The sequence below is a fragment of the Erpetoichthys calabaricus genome, chromosome 5, assembly GCF_900747795.2.
Source record: "Erpetoichthys calabaricus chromosome 5, fErpCal1.3, whole genome shotgun sequence".
NCBI lineage: Eukaryota > Metazoa > Chordata > Cladistia > Polypteriformes > Polypteridae > Erpetoichthys > Erpetoichthys calabaricus.
In genome coordinates, this window is record NC_041398.2 from 222663285 (window position 1) to 222678773 (window position 15489).

At 38.0% G+C, this 15489-nt stretch overlaps 1 protein-coding gene across 2 annotated transcripts in view; it reads right to left on the bottom strand.

Annotated features, from left to right (window-relative positions):
* The window catches only part of mapk4 (mitogen-activated protein kinase 4), a 201074-nt gene that overhangs the window by 135371 nt on the left and 50214 nt on the right, over positions 1–15489 (bottom strand). For both annotated transcript variants that reach the window (XM_028802579.2, XM_051928018.1), the window contains exon 2: positions 465–1540. In XM_028802579.2, coding sequence (XP_028658412.2) covers positions 465–1010 — 546 coding nt within the window. In that variant the 5' untranslated portion in view covers positions 1011–1540. The remainder of the gene's footprint in view (positions 1–464; positions 1541–15489) is intronic.

Below are 15489 nucleotides of genomic sequence, written 5' to 3' on the forward strand. Positions count from 1 at the left end.
GCCCTAATGTTCTCATGCGCCCAACGATTCACATTGTAGTTATTAGTCTTATAAGCTTTATGCAGCTGTTTTTGTTCTTTGCAACTTCTTCTTCAACTCTTCAATAACCCACTGTGGAGTTTTTTTAGGTATGTCCTGCATTACATGTAAAATGTTTTTAAACCTGTTCCACTGCTCCTCGACTGTCCCCACACTTAAACGCTTATCCCAGTCTATCCTCCTTAGATCCTGACACATCTGCTCAAATTTTACCCTAACAAAATTAAACTTAATAGTTTTAGTCTTTGCATCCACACTCTTCCAAAATGCATTCAAATTCTTATAAATTGTTATTGTTATACAACTATTAAAATAAAAAATTATGACTTTACAAATGCTTTATTAAATGTAGACTTGGTGCTTTAAACATAATAAATTATCTATGAATTCTAGTCTAAGTCCACAAAAAATAATTATTCACTTACTTTATGTGAGTAGTGTGGATCAACAATCCTTGCCAGGCCAAAATCTCCAATTTTCAGAAGTAGGTCTTCAGTGTTGATGAAGATATTGGCTGGTTTTAAGTCTCTATGCAGAACATTAGCAGAGTGGATGTATTTCAGGCCACGAAGAAGCTGGTAAGTAAATAGCTTAGCATGCTCTTCTGACAGGGGCCCTTGTTCCAGGAGACGTGATAGATCTGTCTCCATATACTCCTGAACAATATAAACTGTGGTCAGATTACAGACATCATGGGACAAGGCACTGCCTTGTGGACCCAGTACCTCAAACACTTTAACGACATTATCATGCTGCAATCGTCGGATGATTTTTACCTCACGAAGGGTGTGCTTGATGCTCAATGAATCTGTGATGACAATCTTCTTTATTGCAACCTTTTGACAACTCTTTATGTCCATTGCAGACAGTACTAGTCCATTGGCCCCATATCCCAAAGGTTTCAAGTCAATAAAGCGACTCCCCAGGTCAAATCCATGGAGGTTGGGCACATAGTCTCGTTTTGCTGCCATTTTTAAAAGGCAACAGGCATTTTCATTTTATTGCCAATTCAGGACTGTTTGTCCTCTAATGTGTATTTCAAAACTAGTTTTAGTTTCAATAAGTTAGCAAAACGTCGAGAAAATAAATACTAAAGATGAATCAATTATATGAAGTCATATTTTCTATCAGCAAAAATGCTTAAGTTAACATACAGCCTTGTAAATATAACTTGCATTGCAAAATCTCTGTCCTGACTCTTCAGCCTCTAACTGTTAATTTCCATGAGTTACCCATTTTTTCAAAGTTAGGCCTCTTCATCATTTTCAAAGTACCATTTGCAACTTCAATTACGTCAAAAGTTGATGCTGTTTAAAAATGTTTTTATCCAGCGTTCTCTTCTCAGGACGTGAGGATAGTAGTGAATTTGCCTCTTCACTCAGAGGTCTCCACTCAATCTGCCACCAAATGATATTTTTACAGCTTACTGACATTGCTGTTAATCCCTCCTGTGTTGGGCCTCTGTAAAAAAACATACTCCTCCTCCTCCTTTGTAATCTCCCTACAAAAGAAAGAGCAGAAAAATCAATTAATTATGAGGAAATCATTTTTAAAAAAGAGCATAGTTAATATAATGGCAAGACCTTGTTCAATCCAATAGCAATAGAACAAAAGGGCTTCAAAGAAATTTTAATGGAAGCTTTAGCAGTTATATTTTGGACTCACATTTTAAGCAGAGGCCAATGAAGTCTAATCATTTCAATATAAACATATAGAGACTAAGTAGTAAAAATCTGAAAGAATTATTGGGATTCATTTATTTGGTAATTCTGTAACAATTCTGTACAAACTTAATGGGTTGTGGTCTTTAAATATTCAGAGTCAGGTTTGCATGTTATCATAAACAATATTACTATTCATATTCCTAACACTGGTATCAACTACATAAATATCAAGTTTTAATTTAAATTTGAACTTAGAATGAGTGCTCACAAAAGCAGAATAGTACAGCTCATGAGCTGTTAACTGAAGGTTAAACAAATATTGATAATGCGCTTATTCTTTTTGTTTTGTAAATAGACCTACAATTTTATTGTATTTAATAATAGACAATAGAAATTAAAACTGCTTTCTTTAAATTGTACTAAAATATAAATATACTAGTGAAACAAGTGGGCCCACAGTCTTAAAATACAGTATATTGCAAATAAAAACCAAGTTAAAGATAAGGAGCTGTTGATACTGCTTACGTTTTCTAAATTGTTACTTCTCTCTTTTATTAAAATATACTTTTCTGCCATGTAAATTTTTTGAATTTCAGAAAATATCAGGCTGTTCTAAGGACGATTTCTTGCTTGTCTAAGTTCTTCAGTGTCTTGTCTGCTTATCCTTTCTCATTCTTAGACACATGCAGTAATTGGCTTCTGTGATGTACTTGATGCTCAGCAGATGTAGCTGCTCTTCTTTTTCTTTTTGCATTGTTACTTGGTTTCATCACTCATTTTCTCATAATAAACACATGACCACAGGTCACTTTCCTGAGGCTGCAGCTACATAAACATTTTTGAATTTCTGGAAGAGATTATATTGTAAGCTGTCGATTAAGACCAAGATCAAGGTTCTAGCCCCAGTAGTTTGCAAGTAATCTTGTGACAGAAAGACAGACCTTAGCATTTATATAAACATATTTCATGTTTCAACTGAGGAAGTAGACTGGTCACAAAGGGAGTGTTGGGGCACTAATGGGGGCTCCTGTTTTAATATATATGTCATGCCAAAACCGTCCCATTTTTATAGTGGACAGACCACAGAGGGCAGAATCAGTTTCCCTCCGTGGGCAGTTTCTCACAGCTGTGGGAGAAAAGGGAGATCAGCGTCCACAGCCCGGCATGTCCTGGAGTGGCAATGCTTACCTCAGACGAGCCCAGGTAAGGCAAACCTCAGACGTGCATGTGTGACGAATGTTTAAGCAGGAAATGGGTAAATCTTTGTTACATTTCACTATAATGCTTTCATAAGACAAAATTTTAGATAGACTGTTTCTATGAAGGAATCATATTTGTTCCATGAAGATATTATGAGAAAAACACAGGCCATTTATGTTAAAAAAAAAAGAAGAATGGCTCCTAATAAGAAATGCGTCTTACATTTTAGTTGAAAATTAAGAATTTTTAATATTTTATGTGAAAGATGTGATTTAAGCAAAGTGTCAGCTATAAAACGGCACAGGATGAGTGAGGGCAGGTTTATGTGTATTATATAAGTGATGGGTCTTGGTGATTTGGCATCCCCTTAAAACTTCTGAAACAAAATTAAAATATATTACATTTAAGCTCACTTGTCTTTAGGCTCACTAGTAGGCTTTACACTCATTACAATCAGTTAGTATGTTTTGAAGACATGATTGCAGACTCCATTCCCCTTTTGGTGAATGGCTATCATTTCCCCATACCCACAAGCATTCATTTGATACGTATGTTGTCGTCTTGTTAATATGTTTCCTGTTCTCTCACTCCCACTCATTTAGTGTATGATAAAGATAAAAAATATTTTTAATTATGAGTAGTTACAATCTTACATTTTGCCTCTATACTCACAAATTTATAATGTATAGGTCAAAAAACTTAATAAAATCAGAAAACAATTACAAGGTATGGGCTACAGAGTAGTAAGGTACCTAATTTCCTTTCTGACCCTTATTTGTCAATACTCAGTTTGATTACACAAAGTTATGTCTGACCAGTTTAGTGGGTTGTTCCAGTTTACATCCATTGTATAAGACCTCACTCCTATATTGCTGGGAAATCTTTTTCTTTCAAACATTACTTGCAAAATAAACCCAAAACAAATTTTACAACAGTAAATGTGACATACATTTTCATTATATTAGGTGATTACATTGGAATGATAAATATTTTTAGATTGTCTTTATTTGTATAATGATCTTTATACTTTGAATTAATGTTTAAGCTAGTCCAATTATCAGATAAAACCTTTGCTGAAAAACAGGAACTGACTGGTCAGCTAGCCTGGTGGAATACAGGTGGCCGTGATGAAAGGACATTATTGCTGGGGATGGAATGGGGCTCAGTTGTTCTGAAACAGGACTGGAATGAAGTTGGCCTATCCTATTGTCAGGGAGGTACGCCAATAAGGCTGGATGAACATAAAGACTTTATGTCTCTCTGCCATTTTCCATCCTGAGGAGATCATCTCTCTTAGAGACTATATTCAGAAAGGTCAACCTGCCTGGCCCCAAGCAGATAAGAGTACTGGATCAAAGACCAAGCCAAACCAGAGACCAAGACAGACAGCCACCTCGTAATAAGCATACTGACACAAGATGAACTGCTACTTAAGTATTAACAATATTATTATCATATTCACATTTCTTACTTTGCTTATATGTGGGCATAATTGGAAAACTTAATCTTGGTATGACTAAATGTGTACTTTTTTTCTCCTGCCTGTTCCGGTACTCAATCTAATTGCCTGAGGTCTTTGATATAAAAAATAGTGCAATATATGAAGGTTATAGTATGGGATTTATGGCATTCTGTTAAGGTCTATATTATAAAGACTATAAAGGGGAATGGGGTCAACCTAGGACACTAAATGACAAAACAGTGACGTGCCTAACCACACTGAGTTCACTTTTTTTTTAGGGCCATATTAGTATTCTGCTGCAAATCTGGCTAAGTTCCAGCTTCAGAGTTAGCCTCATCATGTATTGTATCTGTATTTAAAAAGAGGCCATGGTGCTGGATACAGATCAGCAGTTCACATCAGAAAGATGATGATTTTAAAGGCAAAATCTAAGCTTATTTTTAAAATGCATGCTAGAGTATAACTACAGCTAAATTATGCAGCAGCAAAGTCTTGTTGAAAGAGTTATGTAAGAATGAATGGAATATCATTCATAAATAGACTTGCACAAGGCAATGCTTATCCATTCCCACGGCCAGAAAAACTGGATGCATGCCAGACTAAGGAAATACTAGGATAATCTGAAAAGGCTCATCCTCTGTAATTATTTTATTATAGTCTGCTCCTTGAATTCTGACGGTTATTAGACATAGTCATGCAGCTGTTAGAAGCTCTTGCAGATATCTAAAATGTACACTTGTCTGTATGAAACAGCATCAGAGAATAGAGAACCTTAATTCAATTTTACACTAAGAGAAAGAACCTGGGCTTTCAACCTCAAATTCACTAAACAATGCTAGCATTACATGGATAAAAGTATCTCTCAAACAAAGTGTATGAATGGATGTAAAGGTGTAAAAGTGGCAGAGTAATTCAGGCCAAATGACAAATTTGCCAAAGAAAAACATGTTTGCAAACAGGAGGACAAAACTGACCAAAAATGAACAAAGAATAAATAGTACGGGTTAACACAAATGGAGGCTATTGTTCCCATGCCAAGGCTGTGCTGCACAACTGAAATATTCTGACAAGAGGTTAATAAAAAAAAAAAAAATTGCGGACAGTGTGTTTTCAATATAAAAAATTAAAGGAACACTTTTTAATCAAAATATAGCATCAAGTCAATGAAACTTCTGGGATATTGATCTGGTCTGTTAAGTAGCAGAGGGGGTTGTTAATCAGTTTCAGCTGCTTTGGTGTTAATGAAACTAACAGCAGGTATACAAGAGGGGCAAAAATGAGATGACCCCCAGAACAGGAATGGTTTAACAGGTAGAGGCCACTGACATTTTTCCCTCCTCATCTTTTCTGTTTTTCCACTAGTTTTGCATTTGGCTATGGTCAGTGTCACTACTGGTAGCATGAGGTGATATCTAGACCCTACAGAGGTTGCACAGGTAGTCCAGCTTCTCCAGGATGGCACATCAGGAGGTCTGCTATGTTTCCCAGCACAGTCTTAAGGGCATGGAGGAGATTCCAGGAGGCATGCAGTTACTCTAGGAGAGCTGGACAGGGCCACAGAAGGTCCTTAACCCAACAGCAGGACTGACCAGTATCTGCTCCTCTGGGCAGGGAGGAACAGGATGAGCACTGCCAGAGCCCTACAAAATGACCCCCATCAGGCAGGCCACTGGTGTGAATATCTCTGACCAAACAATCAGAAACAGACTTCATGAGGGTGGCCAGAGGGCCCGACGTCCTCTAATGGGCCCTGTGCTCACTTCCCAGCACTGTGGAACTCAACTGGCATTTGCCATAGAATACCAGAATTGGCAGGTCCACCAATGGCACCCTGTGCTTGTCACAGATGAGAGCAGGTTCACCCTGAGCACATGTGACAGACATAAAAGGGTCTGGAGAAGCCGTGGAGTAACGTTATGTTACCTGTAACATCGCCCAGCATGACCAGTTTGGTGGATGGGTCAGTGATGGTCTGGGGAGGCGTATCCAGACCTCTACAGGCTAGAAAATGGCACCATGACTGCCATTAGGTATCGGGATGAAATCCTTGGACCCATTGTCAGACCCTATGCTGGTGCAGTGGGTCCTGGGTTCTTCCTGGTGGCCGACAATACCCAACCTCATGTGGCGAAAGTATGCACACAATTCCTGTAGGATGAAGGAATTGATACCACTGACTGGCCCCCACGCTTGCCTGACCTAAATCCAATAGAACACCTCTGCGACATTATGTTTTGGTCCATCCGACGCCACCAGGTTGCACCTTAGACTATCCAGGAGCTCAGTGATGCCCTGGTCCAGATCTGGGAGGAGATCCCCCAGGACACCATCCGTCGTCTCATTAGGAGCATGCCACCAACGTTGTCAGGCATGCATACAAACACGTAGGGGCCATACAAACTACTGAGTACGATTTGGAGTTGCTGCAATGAAATATTTCGGCAAAATGGACTAGCCTGCCACATAATTTTTTCACTTTGATTTTCAGGGTGTCTTTGAATTCAGCCCTCTGCAGGTTGATTATTTTCATTTCCATCAAACGATGTGGCATCCTTTCGTTCCTAACACATTATCCAGTCCATATCAGTAGAGATATCCAGCAGGATTTGTTTTCCCATTGAGATCTGATGTATTTTTAAAGTGTTCCTTTAATTTTTTTGAGCAGTTTATATATTATCAATCCGTAGTTTAGCAAAGGATACAAAACAAAGTGTGGTATTTACAGTTAGGTCCATAAATATTTGGACAGAGACAACTTTTTTCTAATTTTGGTTCTGTACATTACCACAATGAATTTGAAATGAAACAACTCAGATGCAGTTGAAGTGCAGACTTTCAGCTTTAATTCAGTGGGGTGAACAAAATGATTGCATAAAAATGTGAGGCAACTAAAGCGTTTTTTTAACACAATCCCTTCATTTCAGGGGCTCAAAAGTAATTGGAAAAATTAAATAACTGGAAATAAAATGTTCATTTCTAATACTTGGTTGAAAACCCTTTGCTGCCAATGACAGCCTGAAGTCCTGAACTCATGGACATCGCCAGATGCTGGGTTTCCTCCTTTTTAATGCTCTGCCAGGTCTTTACTGCAATGGCTTTCAGTTGCTGTTTGTTTGTGGGCCTTTTTGTCTGAAGTTTAGTCTTCAACAAGTGAAATGCATGCTCAATTGGGTTAAGATCAAGTGACTGACTTGGCCATTCAAGAATTTTCCACTTCTTTGCTTTAATAAACTCCTGGGTTGCTTTGGCTGTATGTTTTGGGTCATTGTCCATCTGGATCATGAAACACTGCCCAATTAATTTGACTGCATTTAGCTGGATTTGAGCAGACAGTATGTCTCTGAACACCTCAGAATTCATTCGGCTGCTTCTGTCCTGTGTCACATCATCAATAAACACTAGTGTCCCAGTGCCACTGGCAGCCATGCACACCCAAGCCATCACACTGCCTCCACCGTGTTTTACAGATGATGTGGTATGCTTTGGATAATGAGCTGTTCCACGCCTTCTCCATACTTTTTTCTTGCCATCATTCTGGTAGAGGTTGATCTTGGTTTCATCTATCCAAAGAATTTTTTTCCAGAACTGCGCTGGCTTTTTTAGATGTTCTTTAGCAAAGTCCAATCTAGCCTTTCTATTCTTGAGGCTTATGAGTGGCTTGCACCTTGCAGTGCACCCTCTGTATTTACTTTCATGCAGTCTTCTCTTTATGGTAGACTTGGATATCGATACGCCTACCCCCTGGAGAGTGTTGTTCACTTGGTTGGATGTTGTGAAGGGGGTTCTCTTCACCATGGAAATGATTCTGCGATCATTCACCACTGTTGTCTTCCGTGGACATCCAGGTCTTTTTGCGTTGCTGAGTTCACCAGTGCTTGCTTTCTTTCTCAGGATGTACCAAACTGTAGATTTTGTCACCCGTAATATTGTAGCAATTTCTCGGATGGGTTTTTTCTGTTTTCGCAGCTTAAGGATGGCTTCTTTCACCTGCATGGAGAGCTCCTTTGACCGCATGTTGTCTGTTCACAGCAAAATCTTCCACATGCAAGCACCACACCTCAAATCAACTCCAGGCCTTTTATCTGCTTAATTGATAATGACATAACGACGGACTTGCCCACACCTGCCCATGAAATAGCCTTTGAGTCAATTGTCCAATTACTTTTGAGCCCCTGAAATGAAGGGATTGTGTTAAAAAAATGCTTTAGTTGCCTCACATTTTTATGCAATCGTTTTGTTCACCCCACTGAATTAAAGCTGAAAGTCTGCACTTCAACTGCATCTGAGTTGTTTCATTTAAAATTCATTGTGGTAATGTACAGAACCAAAATTAGAAAAAAGTTGTCTCTGTCCAAATATTTATGGACCTAACTGTATGTGAAGTGTAACAGGACATACATGTGGGAGACCTTATTTGTCAAATGTTTGTAGATGATGGCTCCATCAGTCTTTTATTACGTTCAAGCAAACTGAGTCAGAAATGGACAGTGGAAATGAGCCTGTAAAGATGAAATGTCCTGTTTCTGAACAAAATCAAAAACATCAATGACACATGCAGAAAAATACAGAAGTAAAATTACATAAAGGTTCCTTTTAAGAATATTGGCTAAAGATAAACGGGTGGCTTGAAGTGAAAAATAGGGAAATAAGTTTTATGATTTGTTTTATGTTTAGTGGTATGAAATTTAATAGTGTGTTTTCCAGAATTTCTACACATTCATTAAACATTCAAATATAGACACATATAATGCAACACTTAAAAGAAAGCAAGGAGCAGAATTAATTAATTAATAATAATTATTATTTCACTATCTTTTCCATGATGCTATTTTGTTTATTGTGGTTGCTGCCATTTTGTGGAGGAGTTGTTGCCTCATTGCATGGTAACTGAGTCAGAAGTGTGTAGCTGGTGCCATCACAAAATAATGGGTATAAAGGTTACGATGAACACTTCATTTTCATCCAAGTTTAAGGAGTGACAAACGGATTTATGCATTATTCTTTAGACTGCTTTAGACTGCCTGGAAAACAAATCCAGGCAAATGTATTTTGGACTACAGTTCAGAGTTGTAATTTTTGGCCTGACAACTTTATTTCTGATTTCCTGGTAACAAATTCATCCAGATTTTTGGTTCATATTTATTCTTCTGGTCCCTTCCTAAATTATTTCCCAACATTTTCATGATTGGCAGAACAAAAAGGTCAAAAAAAAGACAGTACTCATGAAAATAAAATAGTGCTACATAACAACAAAAATTAAGATATGAAAATTATAACTAACATGTTAAAAATGGAATCCAACGTAAAAAAAAAAACAGGAACAGAATCAAATGTTCTGTGCACTAAAACCCTCAAATGGAGCAAAATACCTAAAAATTAAGAAGAAGCACAATCATAACAACGTTTAGGATTCTGATAAGTACAAAGCTCTTCTTATTGTTATCAAAATGTTTAACATTGTGGCACTCAGGTATTGTGCTTACACTAGACTGGAAGACAAAATGTGATTTAACAGCCAAGCCTAATTCAAATATCAAAAACATCTGTCCTATTATTCATCAAATCAAAATAAATTGAATTCACTATGAAGCACACATCATAGGAACAGCCATTTGTTTTCAATCCAATAATGGATAGCCTGACCTTTATTATGCAGTTGCGTCGATGATGTGACATGTAGCTGCCTAAGCTAGTGAAATGGCACCCATAAAGAAAACAAAAAGAGTCGAGAAAAATGTGAAAAAATATTTTGAGAGCAGACTTGAATTTCAAAAATCCAGTCATAAATGTCAAAGGAACAAAAACATGTTGAAATAACATATTAAAAAATTATAAAAGATTCTGACTATAACATCCATGAAGAATGTTTTGCTGCATGTTGCTCAGGGTACAAAGGAAGCCTTTAAAGTTATTAAAACTGACCATCCTGGAACTTCAGAACAGGATTTCTTGAACTCTCCTGAAGGTAACAAGTTTAAAGAAATGTAACTGTAACATAAAAATAATACCTTTTGATTTTATTAATAATAAATAATGTGAACTCTCTAATAGATGAACAGCCCACTATTACCATCTTTTGGACCCAAAGAAAGCTCTTGCAGCCAAAGAGACCCATAAAAATTTCAAGTTTCAAGGTCATGGAAAAACTGAAAACCTGCTTACCTGGCCAGAAGGCCAGTACAATGGAATGATAGGGGGAAACAATCTATTTGGACCAGTGGCTTCCTGATACAGGAGAGAGCAGCATCTCCAGGTTAGGATTCCCACGGAGACACCCGCAGGGCATGCTGGAGCAGCCTTGTTAGGTTTCGTGGGGGCCGCCAATGGGAGCTGATGGGATTAGCAGTCCCTACTTTGTTTGGCTTACATTTGACCCAGAAGTGCTTCCAACAGGCTATGCATCAGGTCCAAGATAAAACGTCACTCAACCTCACCCTGGAGAATTGAAGTCAGGTGTGGAGAATGAACAAAGCACACTTGGGAAGAGTAGAAGGACAAAGAGGAAAAGAAGATGAGAAGAATTGCATTTAGATCTCCAGTTGGTTAACTGGTAGGAAACAAAGAGTACAGATAAGAGGAGAATGCTCCACATGGAGTGAGATCATCAGTGAAGGCCCTCAGGGATTTGTCCTTGCACCATTACTTTTTTGGATTTATATTAATGGCATTGATTCGGGTATTATTATTAAACTTGTGAAATTCACAGATGATATTAAAAGTGGAGGGATGGCAGACACTGAGGAGACAAGAAAAAGAATTCAAAAAGACTAGGACAAGCTTCAAAACTGGGCGCAAACACCTGGAAAATGAAGTTTAAAGTAGAAAATTGCAAAGTCCTACACATGGGCAATAGGAACATCAGTTATAAATATAGGATGGGAGACACACTGGCATATAGGAAGACATCTGTAAAGGATTTAGGGGTTTGTGTTGATGCAACATTTTCATTGACTAAGCAATGCACAGAAGCAATTAAAAAGGCAAATAAATTATTAGGTTATATCACAAAATCTGTGGAATTTAAGTCAAGGGACGTTACGCCCCAAACTATATAATGCACTAGTGAGACTGCATCTGGAGTTCTGGTCATCACACTACAAGCAGAACTTGAAGCCGTGCAGAGGAGAGCAACCAGGTGCATCTCAGGTCTTAAAGACATGTCCTACTCTGACAGACTCAGAAAATTAAATCTGTTTAGTCTCGAGTGGTGGAGCTTGTGTGTGGACCTAATCCAGATATTTAAAATCCTCAAAGGCACTGATAAAGTTGATCCAGCAAAATTCTTTCAGCTTAAGGGTGAATCACATACTCAAGGACATCAGTGGAATTTAAGGGGAAGTGTATTTAAAACTGAAGACAGGAAGCACTACTGAGATGTGATGTTTAAGCAGAAACCTTGACAACCTTTAAGAAAATCTGGATGAGATATTGCAACAGCTTGGCTATTAGCTAAACAAACAGGCTTGATGGACTGAACAGTCTCCTCTTGTTTGTCAAATTTATGTTCTTATTGGAAATGCCTTTTTTTTAAGATCATTTATCAAAATAAACCTTTTATTGTATCTGGACTTGTTTTGTGGTGGTTGTGTCAGAGGTTTGGGGTGTTGCAACGCCACCTACTGGTCACAATAGTTAGGATATGAGAGAAAAAATGCACAAAAGAAACACTCAGACCAGGATTTTACATATACAGTATCTGGGCACAAACAGCTCATTTTCAAAATGATTCCTGAAAAACCTATGCAATGTAGAACACGTCTCATGGCAAAACATCACACTTTCACAGACTTTATTCCAAAATGTAAACAGGTAGCAAAAATGCCACTTTTTCTTAACTGATCACCCACTCTATATTATTAAAGGTTTGTTCTGAACAATTATTGCAATGTACTACTTGACAGAATTCTTAAAAAAAAAATTGTTACGTTTCCCTGAACTGCATGTTCCAAATATAATTATCACCCTATCTCAGTTTACTGGGGAATAAGGCAGCCAGGCTCTTCTGATTGTTATTCTCTTTCTGCTGTTCAAACAGAATTATTCTCCATGCAGTGTTTGATGTCAAACAAGCCCACACTCGGTCAGCTGAAGGACCCCTGGAGGCTTTTTAGCTGAAAATACACAACAAATAGACGAACAGCATAGTGGAAGTAGATAAACATATTTAAACCTAGGAGAATGACATTTTAAATGATTGTTCACACTTTTGTATTATACCACCTGCATGATGGAGTGTCGAAGAAAGAAAGAAAGAAAGAAAGAAAGAAAGAAAGAAAGAAAGAAAGAAAGAAAGAAAGAAAGAAAGAAAGAAAGAAAGAAAGAAAGAGAAGTCAGCTAAAGGTTTACACTAAAATGTATACAGAATTTAAAAATAAGGAATGCCATAATATTCATGCTGGTAAAAGACCAAACTGTGCATAATCATACAGGCAAATAAGCAGCAACAATGACATAAAATACACCTAATTGGGGCTCAGTGACACAAAAAGCTACTGCCTCCCAGCTCCAAAAGAATGGAGTATACTACAGTGGAGTCAGAAAATTTTCAGACCACTTCAATTTTTTCACATGTATGCTATGTAGCAGTCTTACACCAAAACCATTTAAATTCTTTTTTCCCCACTCAGGCAACACTCAATACCCAAAAATGACAAAGTAAAAACAGGATTTTAGAAATATTTGCTACTGAAATTTCATATTTACACAAGCATTCAGGCCCTCTGCTCTGACACTTGAAATCTAATTCAAGTGCATCCCTTTCTATTGCACCTCTTTCTACACCTTGGACACTCTAGCTGAGCACAATCATGAAACCAACACTCCACTGATCTGTAGCCAGACAGAAGCCTCTCCTCAGTAAATACATAAAAGCCCACGTAACAGTTTGCAAAAAATCATCCAAAGGGCTCTCAAACAGTGAGAAACAAGATTTTTTGGTCTGATGGTCAGACCTTACTTTATTCTTTGTTACTTAGTATTGCCTAATCTTATTTTTACATTTTTCTTTTTTTCTTTCTTCATCGTGTAAAGCGCTTTGAGCTACATCATTTGTATGAAAACGTGCTATATAAATAACTGTTCTTGTTGTTGTTGATGATGAAACCAAGATTAGTGTCATGACTGGAGGAAATCAGAAACCATTCATCACCCGCATAATACCATTCTGTCAGAGAAGTACGGTGGTGACAACATCATGCTGTGAGGTTGTTTTTCAGTGGCAGGTTGTGGAGGACTAGACAGGGTTGAAAAAAATGTAGCAAAGTACAGAGATATCCTAATGATAAATATCTCCAGGGTGCTGGCGACCTAAGACCAGGCCAAAGGTTTATGTTCCGGCAACAAAATGACCCGAAGTATAAAGAAAAGACAACACAGGACTGGCTTAAGGACAACTCTGTGAACATCCCTGAGTGGCCCAGCCAGAGCCTAGAACTGAACCCAATCAAACATCTCTGGATAGACCTGAAAAATAACTATCCACTGATGGTCTCCAGTAAACTTGACAGAGCTTGAGAATCTGTAAAGAAGAATGGCAGAAAAATCCCCAAATCCAGGTGTGCAAAGTTTGTCACGTCGTAACCAAGCATCTGAATATTTGTGTCAGTGTGATATTTAAATTTTTTTTATTTTTGATAAATTTTCAAACATTTCTAAAAATCCTGTTGTCACTTTGTCATCCTGGGGTATTTAGTGCTTGATGAAGGAAGAAATTAATTTAAATGATCTATCACATGTCTGCAAAATAGCAAAATGTATAATAATGTGAATCCTTTCTGAAAATTCCATTCCAGTCAGTGTCTGTGTGAAGCCTGCACAGTCTCATGTGTCTGCTTAGCTTCTCCTCTATTGTTACAGTTTTATTCTGACATCTCAAAGATGTGCTTGTTAGTTTAATAGGGACGTGTGTGTGCGAGAATGTCTGTGTAAGTTTGAACTGTGACTGAGCAGCACACCTCTGTGCAGGCCTGGTTGTACCCTTGTACACAATGTCTCTTAACTAGGCTTCTAAGAAAGAATATTTTTGGCAAAATTAATTAAATAACTAAATATGCAAGCAAATAAATGTATTGTGAAATGCCTTAGGATTGGCTCCAGCAGACCCCCGTGACCCTGTGTTAGGATATAGCGGGTTGGATAATGACTGACTGACCGAAATGCCTTATTAAATGATGTTTTTTCAGTTTCACCCTTTCATGATCACACTACAGCTGCCAGTTTTTCTTCAGCACTGTGCAATAACTGTGGATATATAACACCTGACCTTATTTGTATGTTCCATACTGAACTAGACTAAATTCTACTACTTAACTAAATTCAACTAAAAGTAATTTGATATTATAATAATGTGGCTGGTTTCATGCATGTGTACTTGAAAGGCAGATTAAGGGGTCTGGGGATGGTAGTTACCCTCCAAACCAGGGGTTGGCGCTGTGCTCTAATGCCTTCTGCAGAACGGAAGACTGACGGCCATTCCACCACTGTCATCACTTCCATTGTCCGCCCTCCTGGACCTGCTACTTCCTGACTGGTACCCAAATGACCGGACGTTCAGCAATATTTTTTTTCAGTTCTCTCTTAGACTCACATCTGAAAATATTTTCAATCATCTTTCTAAAAAGATCAATTAATTCATTTGCTTTACATTATACACAGGCACAGATATACCCCTGAACTTTTTCGGTGTCAGTTCTGTTCTCTTACACAGGACAATACAAATAATTGCTAAGGAGGCTAAGGATCTGCGCTGGTACCCCGAAGGTTGCTGGTTCAAATCCCCATCACTGCCAAAAGAGATCCTACTCTGCTGGGCCCTTGAGCAAGGCCCTTTAACCTTCAATTGCTCCAGGGGTGCTGTACAATGGCTGACCCAGCGCTCTGACCCCAAGGAGTGTGCGAAAACTAACAAATTCCTAATACGTGAAATTGTATAAGGCGAAATAAAGAACAAAAAAAAAAATGCAACTAACAGATATTGCTAAAAAGTCTTATCAAACATTTTTAGAAGTTTCACATTCCACATGTTATGAAGCGCGTATCATACGTTAAATGCGTTCAGAAGTGAAACTGGTTGCTGGTAAGCCAAACTACTCTGCCTGATCTTCTAGGATACGTTTAGATGACAAG